We start from the raw sequence: 23691 nt of genomic DNA, 5'->3' as shown, positions 1-23691 counted from the left end.
GAGGGGGTTGCCTTTGCCATTCTCTGAGAGTGAGTTGGGTTTGAATCCTGGTTTTCAGCATCATAGTCTAATGCTCAGACCACTATACTGTACAATGCTGGCTGTAAGGCCAAAAGATATGTAATTGTGTTAAACTGCATTACTATTTTTATTTGCTCCCTTATATCAGCCCTACTTTACATCCACACAAAGGAACTGTCAATTCTTCCAAAATTACAAATTTCTCCAGGCTATTTGGCACTACATATAAAAATATACCAATTTTTAAGAATTCTGCTATTTGGCCTGATAGCTATAAAATCTTTAATGATTTGAATGAAAAATAAAATGATTGCAGCATGAAAGCTGGGGAAGTGTAGTAATAAATGTGGCAGTAGTATATAGATAAACCTCTGCCAGGAGCTATGAAAGTACTGATTCCCACATACTGGGGAGCAGGTGGAGCAGAAGAGCAAAAATATACTAGAAAGGGAGAGTGGGGCCAGGCATCATCAAAATTTTGGATACTGAAAAATAATTGTCTGTCTTCAGACCTCTCGTAAACATTTCTGATGACTGAAGAGACACAAAGGAGTCAATATTTTTATTACATATTGGAATTTTTATCTTATTTTCATAGAGGCTTGATCATATCAGCTACTTAGTCTATCCCGCCTCAGAATTGGAATCTCTAAGCTGTTTTGACTATAAATGCCCCATGTCATCGTATTTCCAATTTCTGTGTATGGTTATGAAAGCTGGACAGTGAGGAAACCTGACAGGAAGAGAATCAACTTATTTGAAATATGGTGCTGCAGGAGAGTTCAATGAATACTGTGGACCTCCAGAAAGAGACATAAATGGGTCTGAGAATGAATCAAGCTTGAACTCTCCCTAGGAGCCAGAATGTCTAAATTGAGACTGACATACTTCAGATGTATCATGAGACAACTCCTTGGAAACAATTATAATACTAGGAAAAGTGGGAGGCAATGAGAAAAGAGGAAAACTACATTCTGAATGGGTTGATTCAATGGAGAAAACTATGGCCCTGATTTTGCAAGACTGAGCAGGGCTATGTGTGACGATGGCATCTTGCAGTTTCTCATTGACAGGGTCACCATATGTTGAAGCCTATTTGACGGCAAATAACAACAAAACTACTTTTGAACACAGTATATTATTATCCTCTTTTTCTTTTAGCAATGACAATAGCCCAGTTATAAAGCATTATCACATCAAGGAGACAAGTGACAATCCCAAGAGATACTACCTAGCAGAGAAGCATGTTTTTAACTGTATCCCAGAACTGATCAATTATCACCAGTACAATGCAGCAGGTAAGTCCTGGCAGAAAAGAAAGCAAGTACAAAAGGGAGATCATTTTGAACTAATTTAAATAATACTTTAGAAGGAATCTTAGGATAGAAAAGAAAGAAAGGAAAATAATAAAAATAGATCTTAGGATCTAATATCAAATGTAACCTTGCTATTGCTTATGTGATTACAATTATAGTATAATTGGAAATGTAACACCATATCAATCCTAGAGATCCCCCTAACTGTAGGGTCAAGCAGATGGAGGAAAGAAGCAATCAGAGGCCACTCAAGCCCCAATTACTCCAGGACCGTGGCAATTGTACGCTGTGGTTCTGAAGCCATCCGCTGCCACTATCCCAAGTGGGCCACTGGCAGGAGTGGCTTTTTGCTGCTCCTTTTCGAGCCAGCTTTGGGCTGCCTTAGGCAGTCTTGGAGCAACTTCCTGGCAGTTTGGGGGCATGCATTGTTTATACACCACACCCCCCCAAATGCCCAGAAGGCACTTTATTTGGCCCATGTGCTTTGGGCCTGTGTCATAACCTGCAGGTGCTTGTCTGTCAGTCACCAGGAGGAAGGTTTCCCTGTAGTAGTATCCTTGATCTGGAATAGCAGTTTGTACCACTTGTTATTAATCTTGTTGTTAATCACTAGATATGCTGAAGAGTCTTGACTTTAATTTTAATTGAATGCTATAATTTTATTTTATTTTATATTTATTTAGTAATTTACTGCACCACCTAAATATTGTAACATAATGGCTAGTATGTGTGTGTGTAAAAATACATGTACTTGTTAATAAATATCACCCAGATATTTCAGGTAGATGGGCATGTTCATTATGTAGTTTTATAGTCATAGAACTCCCTCAGTCTTCCTTGGGTTATCAGATGAGTAAAAGAAATGTGTGTGGTGTATTAATCTGGGTATTGGACTGAGAAACTAGAGTTCGAATTCCCACTCAGCCATGGAAACTCAGTGGGTGGCTTTGGGCAAGTCACCCTCCCTCAGCCTTAGAGGAAGGCAATGGCAAACCCCTTCTGAGCAAATCTTGCCAAGAAAAACCTATGATAGGGTCACCTTAGGCCAGGACCACCATATGTTGGAAATGACTTGGAGGTACACCATACCGCAAGAAGAACAAATGATTGTTGTCTGAATAACAGAGTTCAATTCTATTTTAGATACAGACAAAGATATGGGTAGTTATTTCAAATCAGTATGTGAAATGGTCATAATCAACATCCTTGGTCTCCATGTGGTCTTGGCTTCATGACTCATCTATTTTCCCAGTGTTCCTAAACTTCCCACTCTCCTTGCCTCTTTCCTTCAGTTTTTTATGTTTTTTCTCCCTCATGTAGGTCTTGTTACTCGTTTGCGGTATGCTGTTTCCTGCTGGAGAGCAAAGGCTCCTGCTACTGCTGGGCTAAGCTATGGTAAATAGACCTGATTTATAGATGTAATTTCTTTGATGATTTCATTCTCGAGGGAAGCAATGAATATTTTTAGTAATTTTTTCTCACTGGAAGAAAGTGCTTTTGAAAACTATTAGCAGTTCAGGTCTTATTTTGTGCCAAATAACCACATTCAGATTTTGTGTAATATAACATTCTACATAAAATCAAAGATTCACACTGATGTAGGATTCTCCTTGTCATAATCACCTGACACTTGAGAAACATGTTTTTCAACATACATATATATATATATATATATATATATATATATATTCAAATATTCTTTCTATCCTTTACCTGGCTATATTGATTTGACCATATTTTTTCATAAATTATATTGATTTCACTTGGTGTACTGAGTCAAATAATCCAATTGACTGCATGATACGATTCCAAACTGTAAGACACTCAACAACAAATTGGCCAAATAACTGAACATTGTCTATGTTTTACTGCAAAAAAACAAAAAAAAAAATTATGACACCTTAAAACAATAACAAATGTATTGGTTCATACGTTTTAACATTTCAAAAATTGGCCTGCAGCAATTTTTAACATGCAACAAAACTCCTTTAACTTTATCCTATCAGAACCTGTAACGTTCCATAGAGTTTCGAAAACATTTCATGACAGAACGTTCTCACCCTGGAACGCTGTTGGAACATCTGAGCTCAGAATGAGAACTCAATGGGACCCATACTGTGCAGTAAACTTCACTATGTTCCATTCTCATTTGGTTCCCGGAACGTTATTATAACGTTGTGCGATAAAGTTCCTTATTGTTTTTAAACTGGGAATGGGGTCATTGAATCCTACTTCATGAAGGCATATAATATCAGAAGAGACTTAGGCCTGGTATACAAGGGCGCTTTGTAGCATGGTGGCACCGATATTAGGGTCACCGCATGCTCCCAAACCTTAATATGTACAGGTGCTGGCATAATATAATAATAATACTTTATTTCTATACTGCTCTTCCGAAACAATCAAAGCAGTTCACAGATCTGTAAAAATTATACATCATAAAATATCTTTCAATAAAACTAATAAAACCAACAGCGTATAAAAACAAACATGGATCTATCGATCGCAATTAACCTTTTCTATCAGAGGAGACATTCTCTATAAAAAGTCCAAAGGGAAAGCTAATTGGAAGAGGTGGACCTTTAGAGCCTTTTTAAAGGCATCCAATGTAAAGGTCATACGAAGCTCTTCTGGAAGTTTATTCCAGTACATTGGTGCAGTCGATGTAAATGCTCTCTGGTGAGTTGCTACCAATCTCACCTTAGGATGTACTAGTACCGTGATCGTGAACCTATGGCACACATGCCAAGGGTGGCACGTGATGCCATTTCACCAGGCATGGGGCAAGGGAGAAGGCGGAACGGGCACATGCCCGTTCCACCTCCTCCCTGCCATTTTCGGGCCTCCCACTGTCTCTCTGAGAGAGCGGGAAGCCAGAAAATGGCCCCGGGAGAAGGAGACAGAGGCGTGCGCATCTGGCTCCTCCTCCCAGCCGTCTTCCCTCCCAGCTTCCCTTTCCTCCACGTGAAAGGGCTCCATGGAGCCCTTTAATAATAATAAATAATAATAAAAAGTTTATTTTTATCCCGCTTTTCCAACTTTGATCAAAGCGGCGTATGGATTTAGATAAAAAATACATCAAGATAAAACAGTTAAAACAGCTTTTAAAAACAATCACAATAACAACAATAGGGTCAGCTGAGTGAGGGGAATCCATAACATAGAAAGGTCAGGTCATCGACAGAGGGGGTAAAACATAAAATGACATCTCATGGAGGGAAGGCTTGGGAGAAGAAAAAGGTCTTAAGATTCTTCTTAAAGAGATCTAAAGATGTGGTGGAGCGAAGCTCGTCTGGGAGATTATTCCATATTCTAGGGGCTGAGATAGAAAAGGCCCGTTGTGAGGTCCTCGCATAATGTGCCGTTGGGACCTCCAGCAAGTTCTTCCCTGCCAACCTGAGTGTGCGGGGCGGATTATATGGGGATAGGCGGTCCTCCAAGTACCCTGGGCCCAAGCCATTTAGGGCTTTATAGGTCATTACCAGCACCTTGTATTGCACCCGGAAGCAAATTGGCAGCCAATGGAGATCTTTCAAGATAGGTGTTAAGGTGTTATGTGGTCTGACCTGGAACACCCAGCGACCAGTCTCGCTGCCATATTTTGCACTAACTGTAGCTTCCGGATTTGGTACAAGGGTTGCCCCATGTAGAGCGCATTGCAGAAATCCAAGCGAGAGGTTACCAGAGCATGTACTACAGTTTCAAGGTCCCTCCAGTCCAGGTAGGGGCGCAGCTGGCGTATCAGCCGAAGCTGATAACAAGCACTCCTGACCGCCGCATCCACCTGAGATGACAGCTGGAGCGACGAGTCCAGAAGCACTCCCAAGCTGCGAACCGAGTCCTTCAAGGGAAACGTGACTCTGTTCAGGACAGGATGGCAAATCTCACCACCCGGGGAACCAATCACCAGTACTTCCGTTTTCTCTGGATTCAGACTGAGTTAGTTTTCCCTCATCCAGCCCATTGCCGACTCCAAACAGGCATTTAGAGGCGAGATGCCATCCCTAGTCACTGCATCAGTCGGAGTCACAGAGAAACAAATTTGGGTGTCATCAGCGTACTGATAACACCACGCCCCATATCTCCGGATGATCTCTCCCAGCGGTTTCATTTAAATGTTAAATAACGTGGGGGACAGAATAGCTCCTTGAGGGACACCAGATGTCAGTTCCCTCTTATCGGAGCAGACGTCCCCCAGCTGCACCATCTGGAATCTACTCGAGAGGTAGGAGCGGAACCACTGGAGTGCAGTGCCCCCGATACCTAACTCCCTCAGGCGTTCCAGAAGGATACCATGGTCAATGGTATCGAAAGCTGCTGAAATGTCCATAAGCACTAACAGGGACACGCTTCCCCTGTCCATGCCCAGACAGAGTTCATCGACTAAGGCGACCATGGCAGTCGCAACTCCATAGCCCGCCTGGAAGCCGGTTTGAAATGGGTCTAGAAAATCCATTTCATCCAAGATCGATTGAAGCTGGAAAGCGACCAGTCTCTCGATCACCTTTCCCAAGAAAGGCAGCGGCGATACAGGCCGATAGTTGTTATAAATCAGGGGGTCTAAGGAGGGTTTTTTTAGCAGGGGTTTCACAACTGCTAATTTCAATTTAGATGGAAATTGTCCCTCTCTTAGAGATGTGTTAATTATGTGGTGCAACATAGTTAGCACCGCATTCCCCCCCTGAGCCAAAAGCCATGAGGGGCAGGGATCGTGAGAGCACGTCGTCTTCTTAACACGTCGAAGGATCTTGTCCACTTCCTCGGTACTAACAAACTCAAAGTGATCCAGTTTAACAGGGTCCACGGAAGCTCTGGACACCTCTCTAATAGATTCTGAAGAAATACTGGTGTCGAGATCAGCCCTTATCCGAGAGATTTTATCTGCAAAGAAGTTGTTAAATTTGTCACAGCAGGCTTTAGATGGCTCTAGAATAGGATTCAGGGAGGGGGGCAGATGTGTAAGCTCCCTCACTACCCTGAACAGCTCTGCCGGACACGACTCCGTGGACACAATACGTGCAGCATAGAAAGAATGTTTAGCTGCACTTATTGCCACTCCATAGGCCTTCAAAAGGGACTCTAGGAGTGCCTTGTCAACTAAGTGCTGGTGTCTTCGCCAGTTGTGCTCTAGTCGTTGCACAGCCTGCTTCCTTTCCCTGGGGTCTTCCGTATACCAGGGTTGTTTTTTGGAAGCAGGCCGGAAAGGACGCTTGGGAGCAATGCTGTGTATAGCCCTGGAGAGATCAGTGTCCCAGATGTTTGTCAGGGCATCAACAGAATCGCCGTCAGTTCCAGCCATATACCCCTCTAGGGCTTCTTGGAACCTTTTGGGTTCCATCAACCTTCAAGGGTGGGCCATCCTAATTGGTCCTCCACCCCCTTTCACACGGAGGAAAGGGCCGAAGAGAAGGGGGTTGGGACGCGTGCCCAGCCTCCTTCTCCTCAGCTTCTCCTTCCCCCGCTCACCCTCCCAGACCCACAGCAGTGCTGCCATGAGTTTGGTCCCGTGCTGGCTTCTCCTTCCCCCGCTCGCCCTTCCAGACCCATGGCAGAGCTGCTGTAGGTCTGGGAAGGCGAGGAGGGAAGGAGAAGGGGCCCCGTGCCGGCCTCTCCTTCCCCTGCTCGCCCTCCCAGACTCACGGCTGCGCTGCTGTAGGTCTGGGAAGGCGCGGAGGAAAGAAGAAGGGGCCCCAGCTGGAGACCAAGGAAAAGGTGGGGGGAGAAGCCCTGCCCCTGGAGAGCGGAAAGCCCCACCCCCTGACACACTGTCCCCGCCCCTGGGGTGTAAGCCCCACCCCCAGAACACAGTCCCTGCCCCCAGGGGAAGAAGCCCCGCCCCGGCACGCGAACCAAGAAAGGTTCGCCATCACTGTACTAGTAGGTTTTTCTCTGATGTTCTGAGAGTGCAGGGTAGACTGTATGGGGAGAGGCGTTCCCTCAAGTAACTCAGGCCCAAGCCATTTAGGGCTTTATAGGTAATAACCAACACTTTTTATTATGCCCAGAAGCTAATAGGCAGCCAGTGTAGAGATCTTAGTACTGGCGTTATGTGGTCTGACCTGGAAGTTCCAGCGACCAGTCTGGCTGCAGCATTTTGAACTAACTGTAGCTTCCGACCCTGGTACAAAGGTAGCCCCATGTAGAGCATGTTACAGAAATCCAAGCGAGAGGTTACCAGCGCATGTACTACAATTTCAAGCTCCTTTCAGTCCAGACAGGGACGCAGTTGGCATATCAGCCGAAGCTGGTACCAAGCACTCCTGGCCATCGCATCTACTTGAGATGATAACTGTAGAGATGAGTCCAAGAGTACTCCCAAACTGCAGACTTTGTCCTTTAGGGGAAGTGTGACCCCATCCAGGACTGGATGACAAATTCCCCTGCCAGGACTTGGGGTACCTATCACAAGTACCTCTGTTTTCTCTAGATTCAGCTTGAGTTTGTTTTTCCTCATCCAGCCCATTACTGACTCCAGGCAGGCATCCAGAGGAGAGGTGCCTTCCCTAGTCACTGTATCAGTCGGAAGCATAGAGAGATAGATCTGGGTGTCATCAGCATACTGATAACACTGCACTCCATGTTTCCGGATGATCTGACCCAGCGGCTTCATGTAAATGTTAAATAGCATGGGGGACAGAATGGCGCCTTGAGGGATGCCAGATGTCAACTCACTTTTACGAGAGCAACTGTCCCCCAGCCTCACCATCAGCATCATGCATCATGGTGGCCTCCCATCCATATGGGGATAGCCATGATGCCGTTGCCAGCGTACAGCAACCAGACGTTACTGGCAGGAAGTGGCATCATGGCGGCGCCCCTTCCTGCTTCCGGCATCGCAAAAAAGAAGCCACTCTAGGCTGCTCTTTTTTTTTTTTTTTTGGCGCATCTCTGCTGCATGGGGATGCTGCAGCACAGACACAGGGCTTACAGGGGCAGGACAGAGACTCTCGTCTGTACTGCCCCTTAAAAACAGGCCAGTGGGGTCATTTCTTCATGTTTTGCACTAGCAGTAGCTTCTAAGTCATCCTCAAAGGCAGCCCTACATAGAGTGCATTGCAGTAGTCTAATAAGAAGTTACCAGTGTTAAACTATTGTAACTTAGGCCTCATTCCCACTGGCGGATTTGCCCTGGAAGGAACTGGGCAGATTCAGGGGGGGCCCTCCCGAATCTCTCTGTAAGCAAGTGCCCACTACAAATCAGGGGCATTTTAACCCGAATGCCCTCTTGGGGAAATTGGGTTTAACATGAAGGCACCTGCTGTCAATCAAGCGATCGTCATAGGTGACGTTTCCAGCACTCAATGGGGCATTGGCAGTGAGCTTCCCTCCTCCTTTTTTTTAAGGACCAGGCACCACTTGTCAAATTTAAAAACCTCCTCTGTGTGTGTGTGTGTGTGTTGTGGGCATTTGAGTCAGTGCAGGTTATGATCTGCCCTTGGCTCCATTTTCAACCCCAAAATGCAATCTAATTCCATCTCTGCATCCTGTATCCCCCCTCCTTACCACCCCAGAATGGCTCATACGCATGTAATAATAATAATAATAATAATAATAATAATAATAATAATAATAAATTCCTGACCTCGGAATGCCAGAAAAGGATGCAGTGCCATGCATTCTTTAGGCTACCCCTGAATTCCTTAGAGACAGTAGCAAAAAGCATGTATCAATTTGACCAATTGGAAAGAGAAACTTTTGTAACATTCAAATTGTAGCATTCATTCGCAAAGGAGAAAAAGTTATTTTACAAAGTACTCTTTGCTACATTTCCCCTTTGCTGCAAGCGGGGAAATGAAAAGAAAGTGAACCAGCAGCTAGCCACTATCTACTGTATATATCTACATGAAGCAAAAAACATGTGCATTTTTTGCCAAAAATAATTTAAATATATATATATATAAAGGGGGGGGGTGCCTGATGTGAGCTCCGTTCATGCCCTGCCTTTGACCTGAACTGAACTGACCCTTTTCTTCCTGCTTACATTCTCTTCAGAGGAGGTTTGCCATTGCCTTCTAATGAGGCTGAGAGAGAGTGACCTGTCAGTTCCAACTAAAGTAGACCCATGGAATCAATTGGGAATAAAAGGGAAATGCAGGGCAGGCATTCTGATTGTATAATTGATGTATATATGTACAGTACAAGGGTTTAAATTGGGAGGGATGGGAGTTAAGCACAATTGGTGGAGATTATCTTGTCATTATTCTGTGAAAAAAGAGGAGTTTGCCAGCCACTTTTCATTGACGGGAGTTTTCCATGAATGAAAAGCTGCTGGAAAACTCTTCTTTATCCACGGGATAATGATGGGATTATTGCAACATCATGTGACATCATCTAATAATCTCTGCACATTTGTGTGAAACTGACAGGAGCATTGCACTATGCTCCTGTCACTTTTGCCCATCTGAATATCTCTCTAGTCTCAGAGAACCAAAGAGTGTTGTCTCATCTCAGAATGGGGTCCATCATCTGCAAGAGGAATAATGACATCTTGGACAACCTGAAAACCTTTACACAAATTAGATGTTACACTAGGGCTTCAGATTGGAGAGTTTCAAATGACTTCATGAATCAATCTCACTCCATTATAATTCTGAGTATCCTAACTATGGCCCAGTACAAATGGGCCCTAAATGACGCCCTCGTCATGTGCTAGGGTTGCCTCGGAGCGGAGCGCCAACACTTCCCACAACCCTAGCACGTGACTAGGGTGTCATTGCTGTGCAGTGCCATATAGATTGTGCGCATAGCGATGATGCCACTGCTGTGCTGCATCCAAATGGAGCAGTGCAGCAGTGAAATGTTCATGCCACCGCAGGCTGCTTGTGGAGGCGCAAAAAAGAGCCACTTTTTAGTGCTTCTTTTTTGCTGTGCAGCAGCGTCATGCAATTTGGTTGCTGCAGCGCTTCTATGCAGCAACAAAAGACGTTTGTACCGGGCCTATACAGTCGGCCCTTCTTATACACTGATTTTTTATACATGGATTCAAGCATATAGATTTCAAATATCAAACCTTGATTTTCCATTTTTATAAGGGACACCATTTTGCTATGTCATTATATTTAATGGGACTTGAGCATCCACGAATTTTGTTATTCATGGGGGATCTTGGAACCAAACTTCAGCGTATAACAAGGGTCCACTGTATAATTAAATACATTATCAAGGAAATAGCTGTGTTAGTCTAATACCTGTGCAGCAGAAAAAGGAACAGGGGAGGAACTAACAACACCCTTAAAGCTAACTGATTTATTTCAGCATGAGCTTTCATGAATTATAATCCACCTCATTAAATGCTTTCACATCAGTAGATATAAACAAGTACACTTGAAATTACAATAATTAATGTAGAAATAAATATTAAAGGTGCTGCTAAATCCCCTTTCCCCATCCTTTTTCCCTTTTCCTAACTAAATGCAACCAAAAACAATTTTTAAAATATTGCCATATTTACAGGATATTGTAACAAGCCACTTGCTGCATTTTTTTTTGTTTCCCAGAGAAATAATTGGTTTTTTAAAGTGTATTTCTTCTTCCATATCCTAGGAAAATGGATGATTAGCCCTCAAGAACTAACCTTTGAGCAAGAAATTGGTGTTGGCCAATTTGGAGTGGTGCATCTTGGCTATTGGCTTGATCAGATAAAAGTGGCCATAAAGACTATTCGCACAGGAGCAATGTCAGAAGAAGACTTTCTTGAGGAGGCCCAAGTCATGATGTAAGAAGCACAAATGACATGTCAAGGTCTATAACTTCATGCCGAGATGAAACTATAGAGCAGGAGTGGGAACCTGCGGACATCAGGGGAGCACATTGGTCCCCCCTGAAACTTTGGAGGTTTGCACCACCCACCAGACTCATGTCTGCCAAAAAAATTAAATAAAATAAAGAATAGAAAATAAATAAAAAGTATTTTTTGCCTCCACTCTTGAGGGGAAATGGGGGCATTTTTACCAAGTTTTGGGGCCTTCACAGGCCATTTTTAGGCCCAACAAGAAGTGAGCAGAAGTCATTTCGTGTTCATCTCCTGTTTCAAAAGAGACTTCTGTAGTGACTACAGTGGTTGGAGAGGGGCAGAAACATGGAGCAAATGCCCTCATGCCCCTAGAGGGCATTTTGAGGATTAAAATAATCAAACATTTTCTTAGTCCCTGGAAGGCTCAAGGGGGCTCCAAACATGAAAGAAATGAACTTCATACCCCAGAGAGCCTTTGGAGCTTTTAAAAAATAGGGGGAAATTACCTCTTGGGGGCCTGGGGCTCATGTGTGGCTCACAGGCTGAACATTGCCCACTCCCTGCTTTAGAGTAATGTTAGAGCATAGAAAGCTGGCATATCTTGCTCCATCTGGCTCATCTACCATGTGTCTCCAGGATAGTCTTTCTGAATTTTCCATGGAGATTCCAGGGACTAAATTTGAGACGATGTGCATCTAAACCAGATGCTCTACCATTGAGCTAAGTGTCTAGTCCAGCTTAATGCTGTAGTCCTTAAGATTTTTGATTCAAAAACTCTTTTGAGAGTTCTACAAACTTTTGCTGTCATTTTGAGGTAGTATTTTTCTAGCCCTCATGGTCTCAAAGGAATGATAAAAAATGTAGCCTTAACATTTCTAAAGATCAGAAACTAAAAGATTCTTGTAAAACCCTCAAAATTTTAAAATAGCCAGTTATAAATGTAGGGTTTGGCTCTTATATTTTCAGGAACTAGATATGTTGGGGAAATTGCATGAGCGATTTAAACAAACTTCTCCAGTTCCTAATTTAAGTTTGCCAAGGCTTTTAATTGGTGGAAAACAGGGGAAATGGCAATACAGTTTTGTTTATATGCCCAAGCAGTGGGAAATTGATTTTGGTTTTCAAGTGTGGTGAGAAAAGTGTGTTATGAAATTTTCCAGGAGCTTCAGAATCTCCTCTCCCTTAATGTGTTTATAGAACCATTCCAGGGTTTGTCTTTCTTCTTTCAGATTCATTCTCTTGCTCCTTTCTTATATGTCCTGTAGAACAAGCCCTTATATCATTTTCTCCAAAAGACTAGACATGACAACACTGATGCTTTCTTCTATATCAACAGGAAACTGTCTCACCCCAAATTAGTCCAGCTGCATGGGGTCTGCATGCAACAAGCTCCCATGTGCCTAGTGTTTGAGTTCATGGAGAATGGATGCCTGTCTGATTTCCTCAAGAGGCAGCGGGGGAGCTTCTCAAAGGAAGACCTCCTGGGAATGTGCCAAGATGTGTGTGAAGGGATGGCTTATCTGGAACAGGCGTCTGTCATCCACAGGGACCTGGTATGTCAGGGTCATGTCTATGTCTGTTGTAAATAAACCACTAGCTCCACAAAAAACAAAACAAAACAAGGAAACAAAAATAGAAAGAAAGCCAAATGATCAACACTTTATAATCCTTAAGTCTGGAATAATTTGGGCTGCCTCAAATATTTTTCCATCTCCGTAACTGAACTGGAAGTAATGGCTGTGACCTGGCATGAGGTATTTCATAAAAAATTCTTCATTTATAAAATATTTATCTTTTGGGGGTTTTTCTGTCCTGTAATGCCATTGTTCTCATATCTATTGATGCTTTAATGCCAGTTTCTCCTTTTGATTGCTACTTTTTGCAGCCATATATGTGGGTCATCCCAGACATTTGTAAATCATAAACCAAATGGGATATCAAATCAGATGTCACTATGGACTCTTTCACATCACACAACCACTTCAACTGCCATAAAACTCCATCCTTTGGAATCTTGGGATTAGTTGTTTTGTGAGGTATGCAGAATTCTCTGCCAGAAGGTTCTCTAATGCCTCCCCAAACTACAAATCCCAGGATTCCATATTATATAGCCATAACAGTTAAAGTGATATGAAAGTGATATAAATGTGTAGTATAAATGAAACCTATGTGATATTTGTCAGGGAAAACAAAATTGCCATAGGCTGGGTATTATGCAGCCCTCCAGGTACTGTTGGCCTGTAGTTCTCAATATTTTTCACCATTTGCTGTGCTGGCAAAGGATTGTAGGTACTATAGTTCAACAACATTTGGAGGCTTGTATGATTCCCACTTCTGCTAGAGCATGTGAGCAAACTTTCTTGGGTGAATTCCATTCAATAGGAGATTTTCAGATTTTCAGGAAAAAAGTCAGGAGTAAAAGGCATACTCCCGGCTTAATCACATGATCGCGCTGAAGATTTTTCAGACACATCACACTCATCCAGGACTTATCTGGTGAAGATCCAGGAATGCTCTAGCAACAAACCATTCCTGGAACTTCACTGGATAAGTCCTGGATGAGTGCGATGTCATCTGGAAATATTCAGTGTGATCATGCAGTTATGCTGGGAGTATGCCTTTTCCCCACATCTGAAAATCTGCAGACTCTTGAAAGTCAGGGGCCATGTAGTGAACAGTGTGGCGTAATTACACTGCCCTAGGTAATTAAATTGGGCTATATGAAGACAGGGCCTGTAAGGAAAGCAAGAGAGAGCAGGACTAAATAGTTATTTGCACAGCTAATAATTGAAAAAGTGTCCAAAGACGAGCCCTGTTTTTATTTTTCAACATAGCCAAAAATACCTCTTTAAAAAATGTATAGTTTCTGTTCAGCCTTACTAATATCCTCTGTTTCTCCCTTCTCCATAGGCTGCTAGGAATTGTTTGGTAGGAGAATTCCAAGTTGTCAAAGTGTCAGATTTTGGAATGTCACGGTAATTTGAACCTTGTATGCATAACTAACCATTTATTCCATGGCTGGAATTCCACTGATGTTGTTTCTTCCTTTTGAAGTGCACTGAATACCAAGCTCATAGTAGCAGAAAAACCTGCATTTGATCTGGAGCACTTGTCTGTTCCATTCTTAATGTGACTTCCTGTAACTCCTGCCTTCCACTAGAGCTATTTAAAGGACAACCAAAGGTGCTAGACACATTATGGTTTAGCAACAGATATCTTTTGCCCTACTGCCATCTTCCGCCTGATTTTTTTAGCTTTTGACATCAAAACTCAATAAATGTTGTGCACAGAGACAATAATGAGATGTATGTGAATACTACAGGAAATGATACCTTTGTTATACCACATTCAGCCTTCTAAAACAAACAAACAAAAATCCACTATGTCATCTGTAAACCACTTCCTTTTTTAACTTCATCTACTATTTTCCAGAACTGATTTTACAAGTGATGAGCTAAATATGTTCCACTTATATTTTGTGGCTCACTGCTTCTTAAGCTGTCTGGTATGGGGGACTGGCAGTTGTTTCCACATCACACCAGGGACAAGCACTGCTTGTGGTCATTGGCTACAACTATTTCTTTATTTCATGGAAACTCTCCAGTGACCACCACTTGGAGTAGCATGGCTCTAGCTCAGCCTGATTTTCTCCCTTTTCCACAAACATTTTGGAATTCTTGCTTTTCTAAAGGTGGTAAATACCTGATAATGCCATGGCTGTAGTGTAGTATAAAATCATATTCTCTTACAAATAAGGTTACAGTACTGCCCACTGTATTAAGCCAGGTAAACAGCAGAGCATGGAAAATATACTTTGTGGAATAACAGATACCTAGGCTTCCAGGTAGCATAGCTGTATCAATCATTGCTGTGGGACACTGGCAGCTGTAGTCCAAAAATGTAGCTTTCCCAGCTATGGTTCCTGCAAATGACACTGTTCAAACAATTATATTGATAGATATCAAGGAACCAGAAGCAGTGGACTATTTAGTTAGACTTTTTGATGCATATTCTGATTACATTTGCACCTTGCATATAAAGAAACAATTTGTTCTATGTCAGCATAACACACTACATCAAATGAATACTTCTGTAAGTTTTTGAAATACATCTTGTCACAGACTTGTAGTGTTTCACCATGAGCAGTGGTATCTGTGTAAAGCTTTGATATTTGGAATACTGATTTATAATGTTTGTCTGTTCTAGGTATGTTCTTGATGACCAATATACCAGCTCCATGGGTACCAAATTCCCCATCAGGTGGTCAGCACCAGAGGTGTTTTCCTATAGCCGGTATAGCACCAAATCTGATGTGTGGTCATTTGGTAAGAGCTTTTAATTTTAAAAAAACCCTACAATTCATGCAGTTCTTCAACATCTTTGTCTGAAAAACAGTCTAGTTTTAGTAATATTACTATAAGAAGTTTCCACTTCTTCTCTATAGCCTTTTTTGTGAAGTTTTTTTAATAAAGCTATTTCAAACATTTTTATTTAAAAAAAAACCCAATAGTAATCCATATTTGATTTAATGTCTTCTATAAACAAGGGGAAAGTTTGCAGGTGTCAGCATTCTTCATGAATTATTATCACAGAATTTTTTGTGAAGTATTAAACTATTTTAGTACATTGTTGTTGTTGTTGTTGTTGTTGTTGTATGCCATCAAGTTGTTTCCAAACCTAAGGCAACTCTATCATGGGGTTTTCTTGGCAATATTTGTTCAGCAGAGGTTTGCCATTGCCTTCCCCTGAGGTTGAGAGCATGTGCCTTGCCTAAGGTCCCCAGTGGGTTACATGAATAATCCTGCTCTCCAGAGTCACAGTCCAACATGTGACATGGATGAAAATACTGACAGCATGAGAACTAACCTGTATTTGCAAGTGAGCAACTGAAGAATACTTTAATACTGCATTTTCTTCAGAACCAAAAGGGTCCCGAGAGTACATTTCTTAAGTGTACAAATGCTTTTAGAATGCTTTAAGAACAAGTATTACTCAGTAATACCAGACAAAAGTGGACCAACCACACAAAAGTGGGGTGCTTTATCCTACCACTGCAGGAAGAGGTGCCTCTCTGTGCTTGGGATCATGGGTTGCCAATGCATAACAGAAACGAACATAGATTTAGCCCAGAGACAGGAATGTCTGACAACACATATGACTTCTTTCATAGGAGGAAAAAATGCTTTACTGCATCAAAATGAAATGTTTCCATTTTGTTTATTGTTTTCGAATTGATGCCTGTTGGTTTGGAAGATTCTTCTCATTCATATATAGAACAAGAACTGTTCAAGGATTTATTTTAATCCAACTGAAACATATTTTCCTTCTGGTTGGTGTTTTGTTTTTCCCAAATGTTTTAAAAAGAGCCAATTTGGTTTTCGATTCCTGTGAAGGTGGGGACTCAGTAACACAAGAAAGTTTATGTCATTCACCTGAGACTATCAATGGTGAATCAGTCACAAAGTGTCAGATAACATTTTCTGATTCTAATGTAATTATAGATGTAATTGTAGCAGCAGCTGCAAAAGTAATGGTAACAGTATAAAGAGAAATGACTTGAAGAGAACTTGAGTCCTATGCAGGGAGAAAGGTGGAATATTAATAGATAAATAAACACCAAACAGCAGAATGTATAGGCAGGCAGTGGCAAGCACACAGTGTCTCCTTACTCAAAGAACCAGGAGATAGATATGTCTACAGGAAACTCTTTCAGTTTCTTTGGAAAAATCATCTTTAGCATTAGGCGACAGATTAGGAAATGGATCATGAAGAGACATAGTACAATATCACACTACACTGTTATAGCTCTATTATTCCATTCTAACTGCTATGGCTGCCTCCTGTGGAATCCTGGGATTTGTAGTTTAGGAAGGGGCATTTAGAATTCTCAGCCGGAGAGGTACCCACCCGATCATATATAAGGATTACCAGATTGAAATGCTCCACCCTTGATTATCACGGTATGACTACTGGATGATTAGATGATGATTTGTTATTTTATTGGATTAATAGTAATTTTAATGTTTTACTGATGTATCTATGTATTGTGCTGTATTTTTACTGATGTGATCCCGCTTCGATCTGCAGGGAAAAGCAGGAAATATAAATAAACTATTATTTATTATTATTATTAGGCCCCATTAAACTACAAACCTCAGAATTCCACAAAAGAAGGTCAATTATCGCATTAACATGACTATGCTTTGTTGTTGTTCTTATGTGCTTTCAACTCAATTCTGATTTAAGGTGACCTTCTCCTAGGTTTCCCTTGGCAAGATTTATTTGGAGGAGATTTGCCATAGCCTTTCTCTCATACTGAAAGAGTGTGACTTACCCAATGTCTTTCTTGTTTTGTTTCAGGTGTATTGATGTGGGAGATATTCAGTGAAGGCAAAATACCTTATGAGAACAAGACCAATGCTGAAGTGGTAGAAGACATCAGTGCTGGTGCTCGTTTGTATAAACCCAGACTGTCTTCCAATACTATTTACAAGCTCATGAGAAGTTGCTGGAGTGAGGTCAGTACAACATACTTACTGCAAGAAGGTGATTAGACATGGACTTCTAAAAGAGAATCCAAAACAACAGTGACCTATTTACTCTTGGGTGTCTTCCATAGAAGTGGGGGGATGAATCCACTCCAGGTTTTCCTGTGAGCATAAAATAAGCTCTCCAAGGTGTTGATTTCTTTTAGGGAAAGAGTTCAGCACCTTGGACAGACTGTTTAATATTTGGATTAAAACCTGGAATGAATCCACTGCCCCACTGACGTAGGAGCCACCAGCTGCTTCTCCTTTGAATAATGTGTGAAGATTAAATAAACTCCAAATTATATGAAAGATGGTTTGCAAGACAGGATTCTCACTGACACTGAAACTCCAAGGATGTCATGATGGCATACTATTCCAAAGGATGGAATACTAAAGATTGGAGGGAAATTATACAGGCAAGTAGTATATTGTTGTGACCCAGCCGTTGAACACATTCCACAGAGATTCTAAAGCAGAAGAGAATGGCTTATGCAAAGACTGCTCAGGAGAAGCTGACCTCAGACATCCTACTTTTTCTAAACCTGCCTGGTGCCCAATTTGCAGAGGAACAATCCATCCTCAACCGGGGGGGGGGAATTTCTAATTAGCTTCTAAGGCCAGATGCTCCATTAGGAGAGGGATCTAATTCTTTCTGCTTTACTTACCAGTACACATCAGTTTCCCAAAGGCCCTCAGCTCCTCTTAACTTAGAAAACTCTGGGAATGCCCAATGACAGCTGAGTCTAGGACTTCATGCCAAGTTTCCCTTTAAAAATATTGCCAGCTCACAGCAGAGGCATGGTGCAGTCAGAAGGTAATCTGATCCATTATTTAAGGTGCATTAGCTGGTATTCCTTCAGAGCTTTTTCAAGTCAAGTGTATACTCAGTGACCTGCCTGGAAACCTCAGCTCTGGGTAGTTTGTGGGTGTTCCCAGCAGCTTGTAAGTTACAACTCTTCAGCTACAGTTTGTTTCAGATCTTGAACAGCATCTATGTACTATTAACACATCCAGAAGCACAAGGAAAATATCAGTATCTAGTTTATGAAACCCTAGGAAATAGGAACTGACCTCTTGGGAATAAGAACTAACATAGATCTCAAGATGTTTCCATCTCTGTTCACATATTTTCCGATTTTCCAGTTTCTGTGCAGTAAAGCTCTTGGCTGCTTTAGGCTACTTATCTGAGGAACAGAAGAGAAGTGGTACCAAAATTGTGAATCCAGAATCCCTGGACCCATGGCAGAGCTTACTTGAACCAGCACCATTCTCAAACTACATGATCCATAACTCCACAAGCTCCTTCTTGTGGGGAGAGGCATATATACACAACTTTATGAACTTGGGAAAGTTTTTTTTGGGGGGGGGGAATGTTACAGATATAACTCAAAAAGTAATTTTTCCAAGATCTACTTAATTCCTACAGTTCAAAACTTCCTCTTCATACATACGCATACACACATCCAGCCTCTCAGTGTAGAGAGCTAAACAGGCTGTAGGGAGGCAGGCATGAACAGAAATCTAAGCATCCCACACATCAGGATATGAGCATCATGGTCTGCATAGAACATTGTAACTGTGCCCATCCCAACATGGTTTCAATACTCCTGTGATGAAGGATCTGCAGGGGCTTCAGAATGTGGCCTCATTCCTACTACACTTTCATCTTCCATGCATTCAGACAACTGTGAAGTTGAAGGCTTTCATGGCCAGCATCCATAGATTTTTGTGGGCTTTTCGGGCTATGTGGCCATGTTCTAGAAAAGTTTCTTCCTGAGGTTTTACCAGCATCTGTGACTGGCATCTCTGAAGATGCCAGCCACAGATGCTGGCGAAACATCAGGAAGAAACTCTTCTAGAACATGGCCACATAGCCCAAAAAAACCACAAAAAATCATTCAGACAACTGTCTGACTAAGCTTCTCTTTCTATGTAATTGATACCAAAGTGGCTATAGGCCATGCTGACTTCAGAATTTAGAACACATAGTTTTTGAACTACAGCATATAGAATCACACAGACAACATAACCTGCAGCCATTTTGATGGGGGAATACTGGGACCTGTAGGTCAAAAATGTAGCATTTCCATTCTTTGCATAATTGTTTACAAGGGATAAGTTTGATTGGTCCTTATCCCAGAGGGGCCTCCAATCTGAAGTAGATATAAGGAAATCACAGGGGAAATGGGGGGGAAAGGGAAAAGAGGGGGGGGGGGGGGGGGAGATTATATGATCATTTTAATTAGACAGGTTGAGTCTCCCTTATCTGAAATTCCCAAATCCAAAATACTCCAAAAAACAAAAGGGTCTGAAATAGTAGCACATTTTTGCTTTCTGATGGTTCAATGAACACAAAACTTTGGTTCATGCAAAAATTATTTTAAAATATTACGTTCGAACTATGTATAAGGTGTATATGAAACATGAATGAATTTTGTGTTTAGACTTGGGCCCCATCTCCAAGTCTCCATAGTGATCTTCATATCACTGTGTGTGTGTGTGTGTGTGTATGCAAATACAAGTATTCCAAAATCCAAAACACTTCAGTCCCAAGCATTTCAGATAAGAGAGACTCAGCCTGTACATATTTTTACTTGCAGTAAATTGGAAGGATTATATATAATGTCAGTACCTATTCGCTTAAGTAGGAAAATTATTTTCTCTCTGTCTAAAATCATACTGACTCCCAGTTTGTCTTGGTTATCAACATTTTCCCAGTAAGTGGAGAAGGCTGAATGAAAATAACTTTTCATTACTAGTTTTGGAGGGGAAGTGGCCATGAGGCCCATCATTTCTCAATGAGTAAACATTATTCTTCAGTCTGCACCACCCTATGCTTAAAGTTATATTTAACCCTCTTTAAGAGAAAAAGTTTGTTATCATGTTCCATGACAGGATTAAATATTTGTGCTTCTAACATGGGGGGGGGATGAAAAAGAAAGCTTTCTAACAGATTTCCTATGTCAAAATGGGCAACTTCTTCCATTATAATTTTACTCAGGCTTTTACTTCCAGATGGTTTTAAAAGTTTATTTAAAATAAATAAATAAATATCATTTATCAGTCCGCAAGATGAGAAGAGGCTTTCATTGCTACCAAAAGGAATTGTTTGTTATATGAGACAGACCTGACTGTAATTACTTAAGAACTTCAGTCTATTCCTTTCATCATGGAATGTGCAACATATATTGTTGTAGCCTTGCTAAAAAGTTTCAGTATCACCTTCCTAAGTGGCTTCACAAAAGTAATTTTTTTATCTTCCCACTTTTTTCCTTGTAGAAGCAAGAGGACAGACCACCCTTCTCGGTCCTGCTGTATCAGCTCAATGAAATCTCAGAATCTGACCTTTAAAGGAGTTTGAGAAGGTATGGAAGACATGATCTTTCTCATACAAGTCTTGAGCAGGTGGATCTCCTATCTGAATTTTGTAGCGGTAGCCAATTAGGATGGGATCCTGGCTGTTTTTGTAAGATGTGCAAGCCGAGAAGATGCAAGATGCAGTCAACATTGTGTTTTATAATCTGACAAACTCTTCCTTGAGATTTCAGAAGCCCATCTTTCCTTTCACAAGGTGATGGCGACAGGAACAACAACAGCACTTAGGATAAAGCAGCTGCAACTGCTTTGCAGAGCTGGGACCTTCTGCTTCTTTAAGAAGGTCCAATAATCATGGAAACTAAAATGTGACTCTGACTGATCAAACTTAGTTGAAACTGAATTCAGTTACTCAGCTATTTGTAAACAACTGTTTTGATAGCAAATTTGAAACATAGTCGGCCCTTCTTATGCACGGATTTTTTATACACGGATTCAAACATACACAGTTTGAAAATGTTCCAAAAAAGTATAAATTTACCTTGATGTTCCATTTTTTATTAGGGACACCATTTTGCTACGTCATTATATTTAATGGGACTTGAGCATACATGGATTTTGTTATACACAGGGGAATCTTGGAACCAAACCCCAGCGTATAACAAGGGTCCACTGTAATCTTCTTTTAAAAATAAATTGCATGGAATAACAACAGAGAGCAAGTCACTGCATCTAATATTGAGGAAAATATGAATGGACTGCCTTTGTTACTGTGTGCCTTCAAGTTATCTCTGACTTACGGCAATGCTAAGGTAAATCTGTTATGGGGTTTTCTTGGCAAGATTTGTTCAGAAGGGCTTTGCCTTTTCCACCCTCTGAAACTGAAAGAGTGTGACTTGCCTAAGGCCACCCAGTGAATTTCCATGACTGAGTGGCGGTTCAAATCTTGGTCTCCAGAGTCGTAGTCCAACACTCAAACCACTATACCGTGCTGGCTCTTACTGGTCCTGCCTACCCTGGCATATAAAATGAATGATTAGAAGAATCTTGAATCTTCAAATTCTACATGACACAGTAAAAGGTGTGGGATAGATTTTTCTAAACATTTAGTAGAGTTTGCTGCTGGAGAAAGAAATTATGTTACTGTATTTTAAAAACAACAACTGTACTTTGTATAAAAATAATTAATCAAACTGACTGTCACTCTCTGTTTTACCTGGAACACCCAGATACAGAAAAGAATATCCTAGCATCTAGAAACTACTCTTCTCACACTTAACCAAAATTTATGGCCAGTAGGAGGAATAATGCTGATGATGTTATGTGCTATGAAGCACCCATTGTAGAATGATCAGGTAAAGGAGGTCTCTCTGGTTCTATATATACTCACCTTGTGGCAAGCAATGAAAGGAGTGTATGTAAAAAGCGCATCTTTTTAACCACTAGAGTCATTGAATGGCTTTTTTATTGAATGTTTTTGTAAAGTGTTATTACTGTGATTTTGTTTTATAAACTGTGTGTATTTCATAAATCTAATATCCTCACAGAGCATTTTAAAGTTGTAAAATAAGAGAGAGGGGTGCCATGAAATAATAAGATACAGAAAACTTATAGGGAATAAGAAAAAATATTTATAGGTTATTGACTGTTAACTTAGGAGTGATGGCATTTTCTTATCTTCTTCTTATGTAAATACTAACCTTATATAATGTTTTAATATATAGGTTTTGCCAATCTTTTATATACAGGATACTGACCTTCCTGAATGACCTTCATTTAAAAAAATAAAATAAACGCTTGTTCTGCCAGGACAGCTATGTCAATAAACAGATGTCTGTATTTATTGTTTGCATAAATGTCCTTAGTCCATCCACATTACAATACTGCACTCTTCCATTTGCTTAAATTGCTGGATGTGCCTAAACCATCCAGGACCACATATTATTGCTATTATTAAGTTACTACAGACTGTACTATAGCTGCATCAAGGCCCAAACTTTGATAATTAACTTGAGAGCAAACTGTCATAAGTACAAGCCTCAAGGTATCATTGGATTGGTAGGACATTTAGAGGTATCTGGGTGTTCTCTCCTGTTGGAACCATATTATATAGTAATAATCACATTCTTCTTATTACTGTGTGGAGACATATGCTTCTTTGAATTCAGGAACCTGATTGGAAGTAGACATACAGATGCACAATTTAAAATTTACTCTGGAGCAAATCAGAAGACATTAAGATGTTTTTATTCTAGTCAAATGTAATTTATATATTGAAATTCCTTCCCCAAGGAAGAATATTTATGGTGACACTATGTTGGAAACTTCTTCATTTTGCTATGTGGCACAGCCCCCTTTCTTGTACTTACATCAATGGCAGTAACAACACTAAGATGTGAACCAAATTCCCTCCCCCCCCCATTTTTTTTTAATTTTGGTAACCAAACAATAGATGTATGGGCATTATTTCCTAATCTGCCTTGCCAGGTGTTTATAATCAGTTTTGTTTCTCTCAGTAATGACAATATGCATTCTTAAATGCCACTAATACTTTAATCAACCATCACAGGGTGGAAAAAACTGGAAAATATTCTCCATTTCTGATATGGAGGCATAAAAGTTCACTGATCTTGATTGTAGTCCTCAAAAGATTGGGAAGTAAATGACCTCTGTTGCCTAGAAATGTCATGACATTTATTCCAGTGCATTATTCAACATGTTCAGGGCTCCTACCCTGTGAATACATTTAGCTTCATACAAGGGGGATAGAATGCAC

At 41.0% G+C, this 23691-nt stretch overlaps 1 protein-coding gene across 1 annotated transcript in view; it reads left to right on the top strand.

Annotated features, from left to right (window-relative positions):
* ITK (IL2 inducible T cell kinase) overlaps positions 1 to 21392 on the top strand; it is a 46372-nt gene extending 24980 nt beyond the window's left edge. The window contains exons 10-17 of the mRNA XM_042452153.1: positions 1183 to 1319; positions 2658 to 2732; positions 10881 to 11052; positions 12407 to 12623; positions 13981 to 14045; positions 15277 to 15395; positions 17431 to 17588; positions 20880 to 21392. Of these exons, the coding sequence (XP_042308087.1) occupies positions 1183 to 1319; positions 2658 to 2732; positions 10881 to 11052; positions 12407 to 12623; positions 13981 to 14045; positions 15277 to 15395; positions 17431 to 17588; positions 20880 to 20951 (1015 nt within the window). The 3' untranslated portion in view covers positions 20952 to 21392. The remainder of the gene's footprint in view (positions 1 to 1182; positions 1320 to 2657; positions 2733 to 10880; positions 11053 to 12406; positions 12624 to 13980; positions 14046 to 15276; positions 15396 to 17430; positions 17589 to 20879) is intronic.
* Positions 21393 to 23691: the final 2299 nt, after the last annotated feature.

Source organism: Sceloporus undulatus, chromosome 2 (genome assembly GCF_019175285.1).
Source record: "Sceloporus undulatus isolate JIND9_A2432 ecotype Alabama chromosome 2, SceUnd_v1.1, whole genome shotgun sequence".
NCBI classification, from domain to species: Eukaryota; Metazoa; Chordata; class Lepidosauria; order Squamata; family Phrynosomatidae; genus Sceloporus; species Sceloporus undulatus.
Note: the sequence above shows the minus strand (reverse complement) of the source record. Positions and strands in the feature narration are given on the sequence as shown.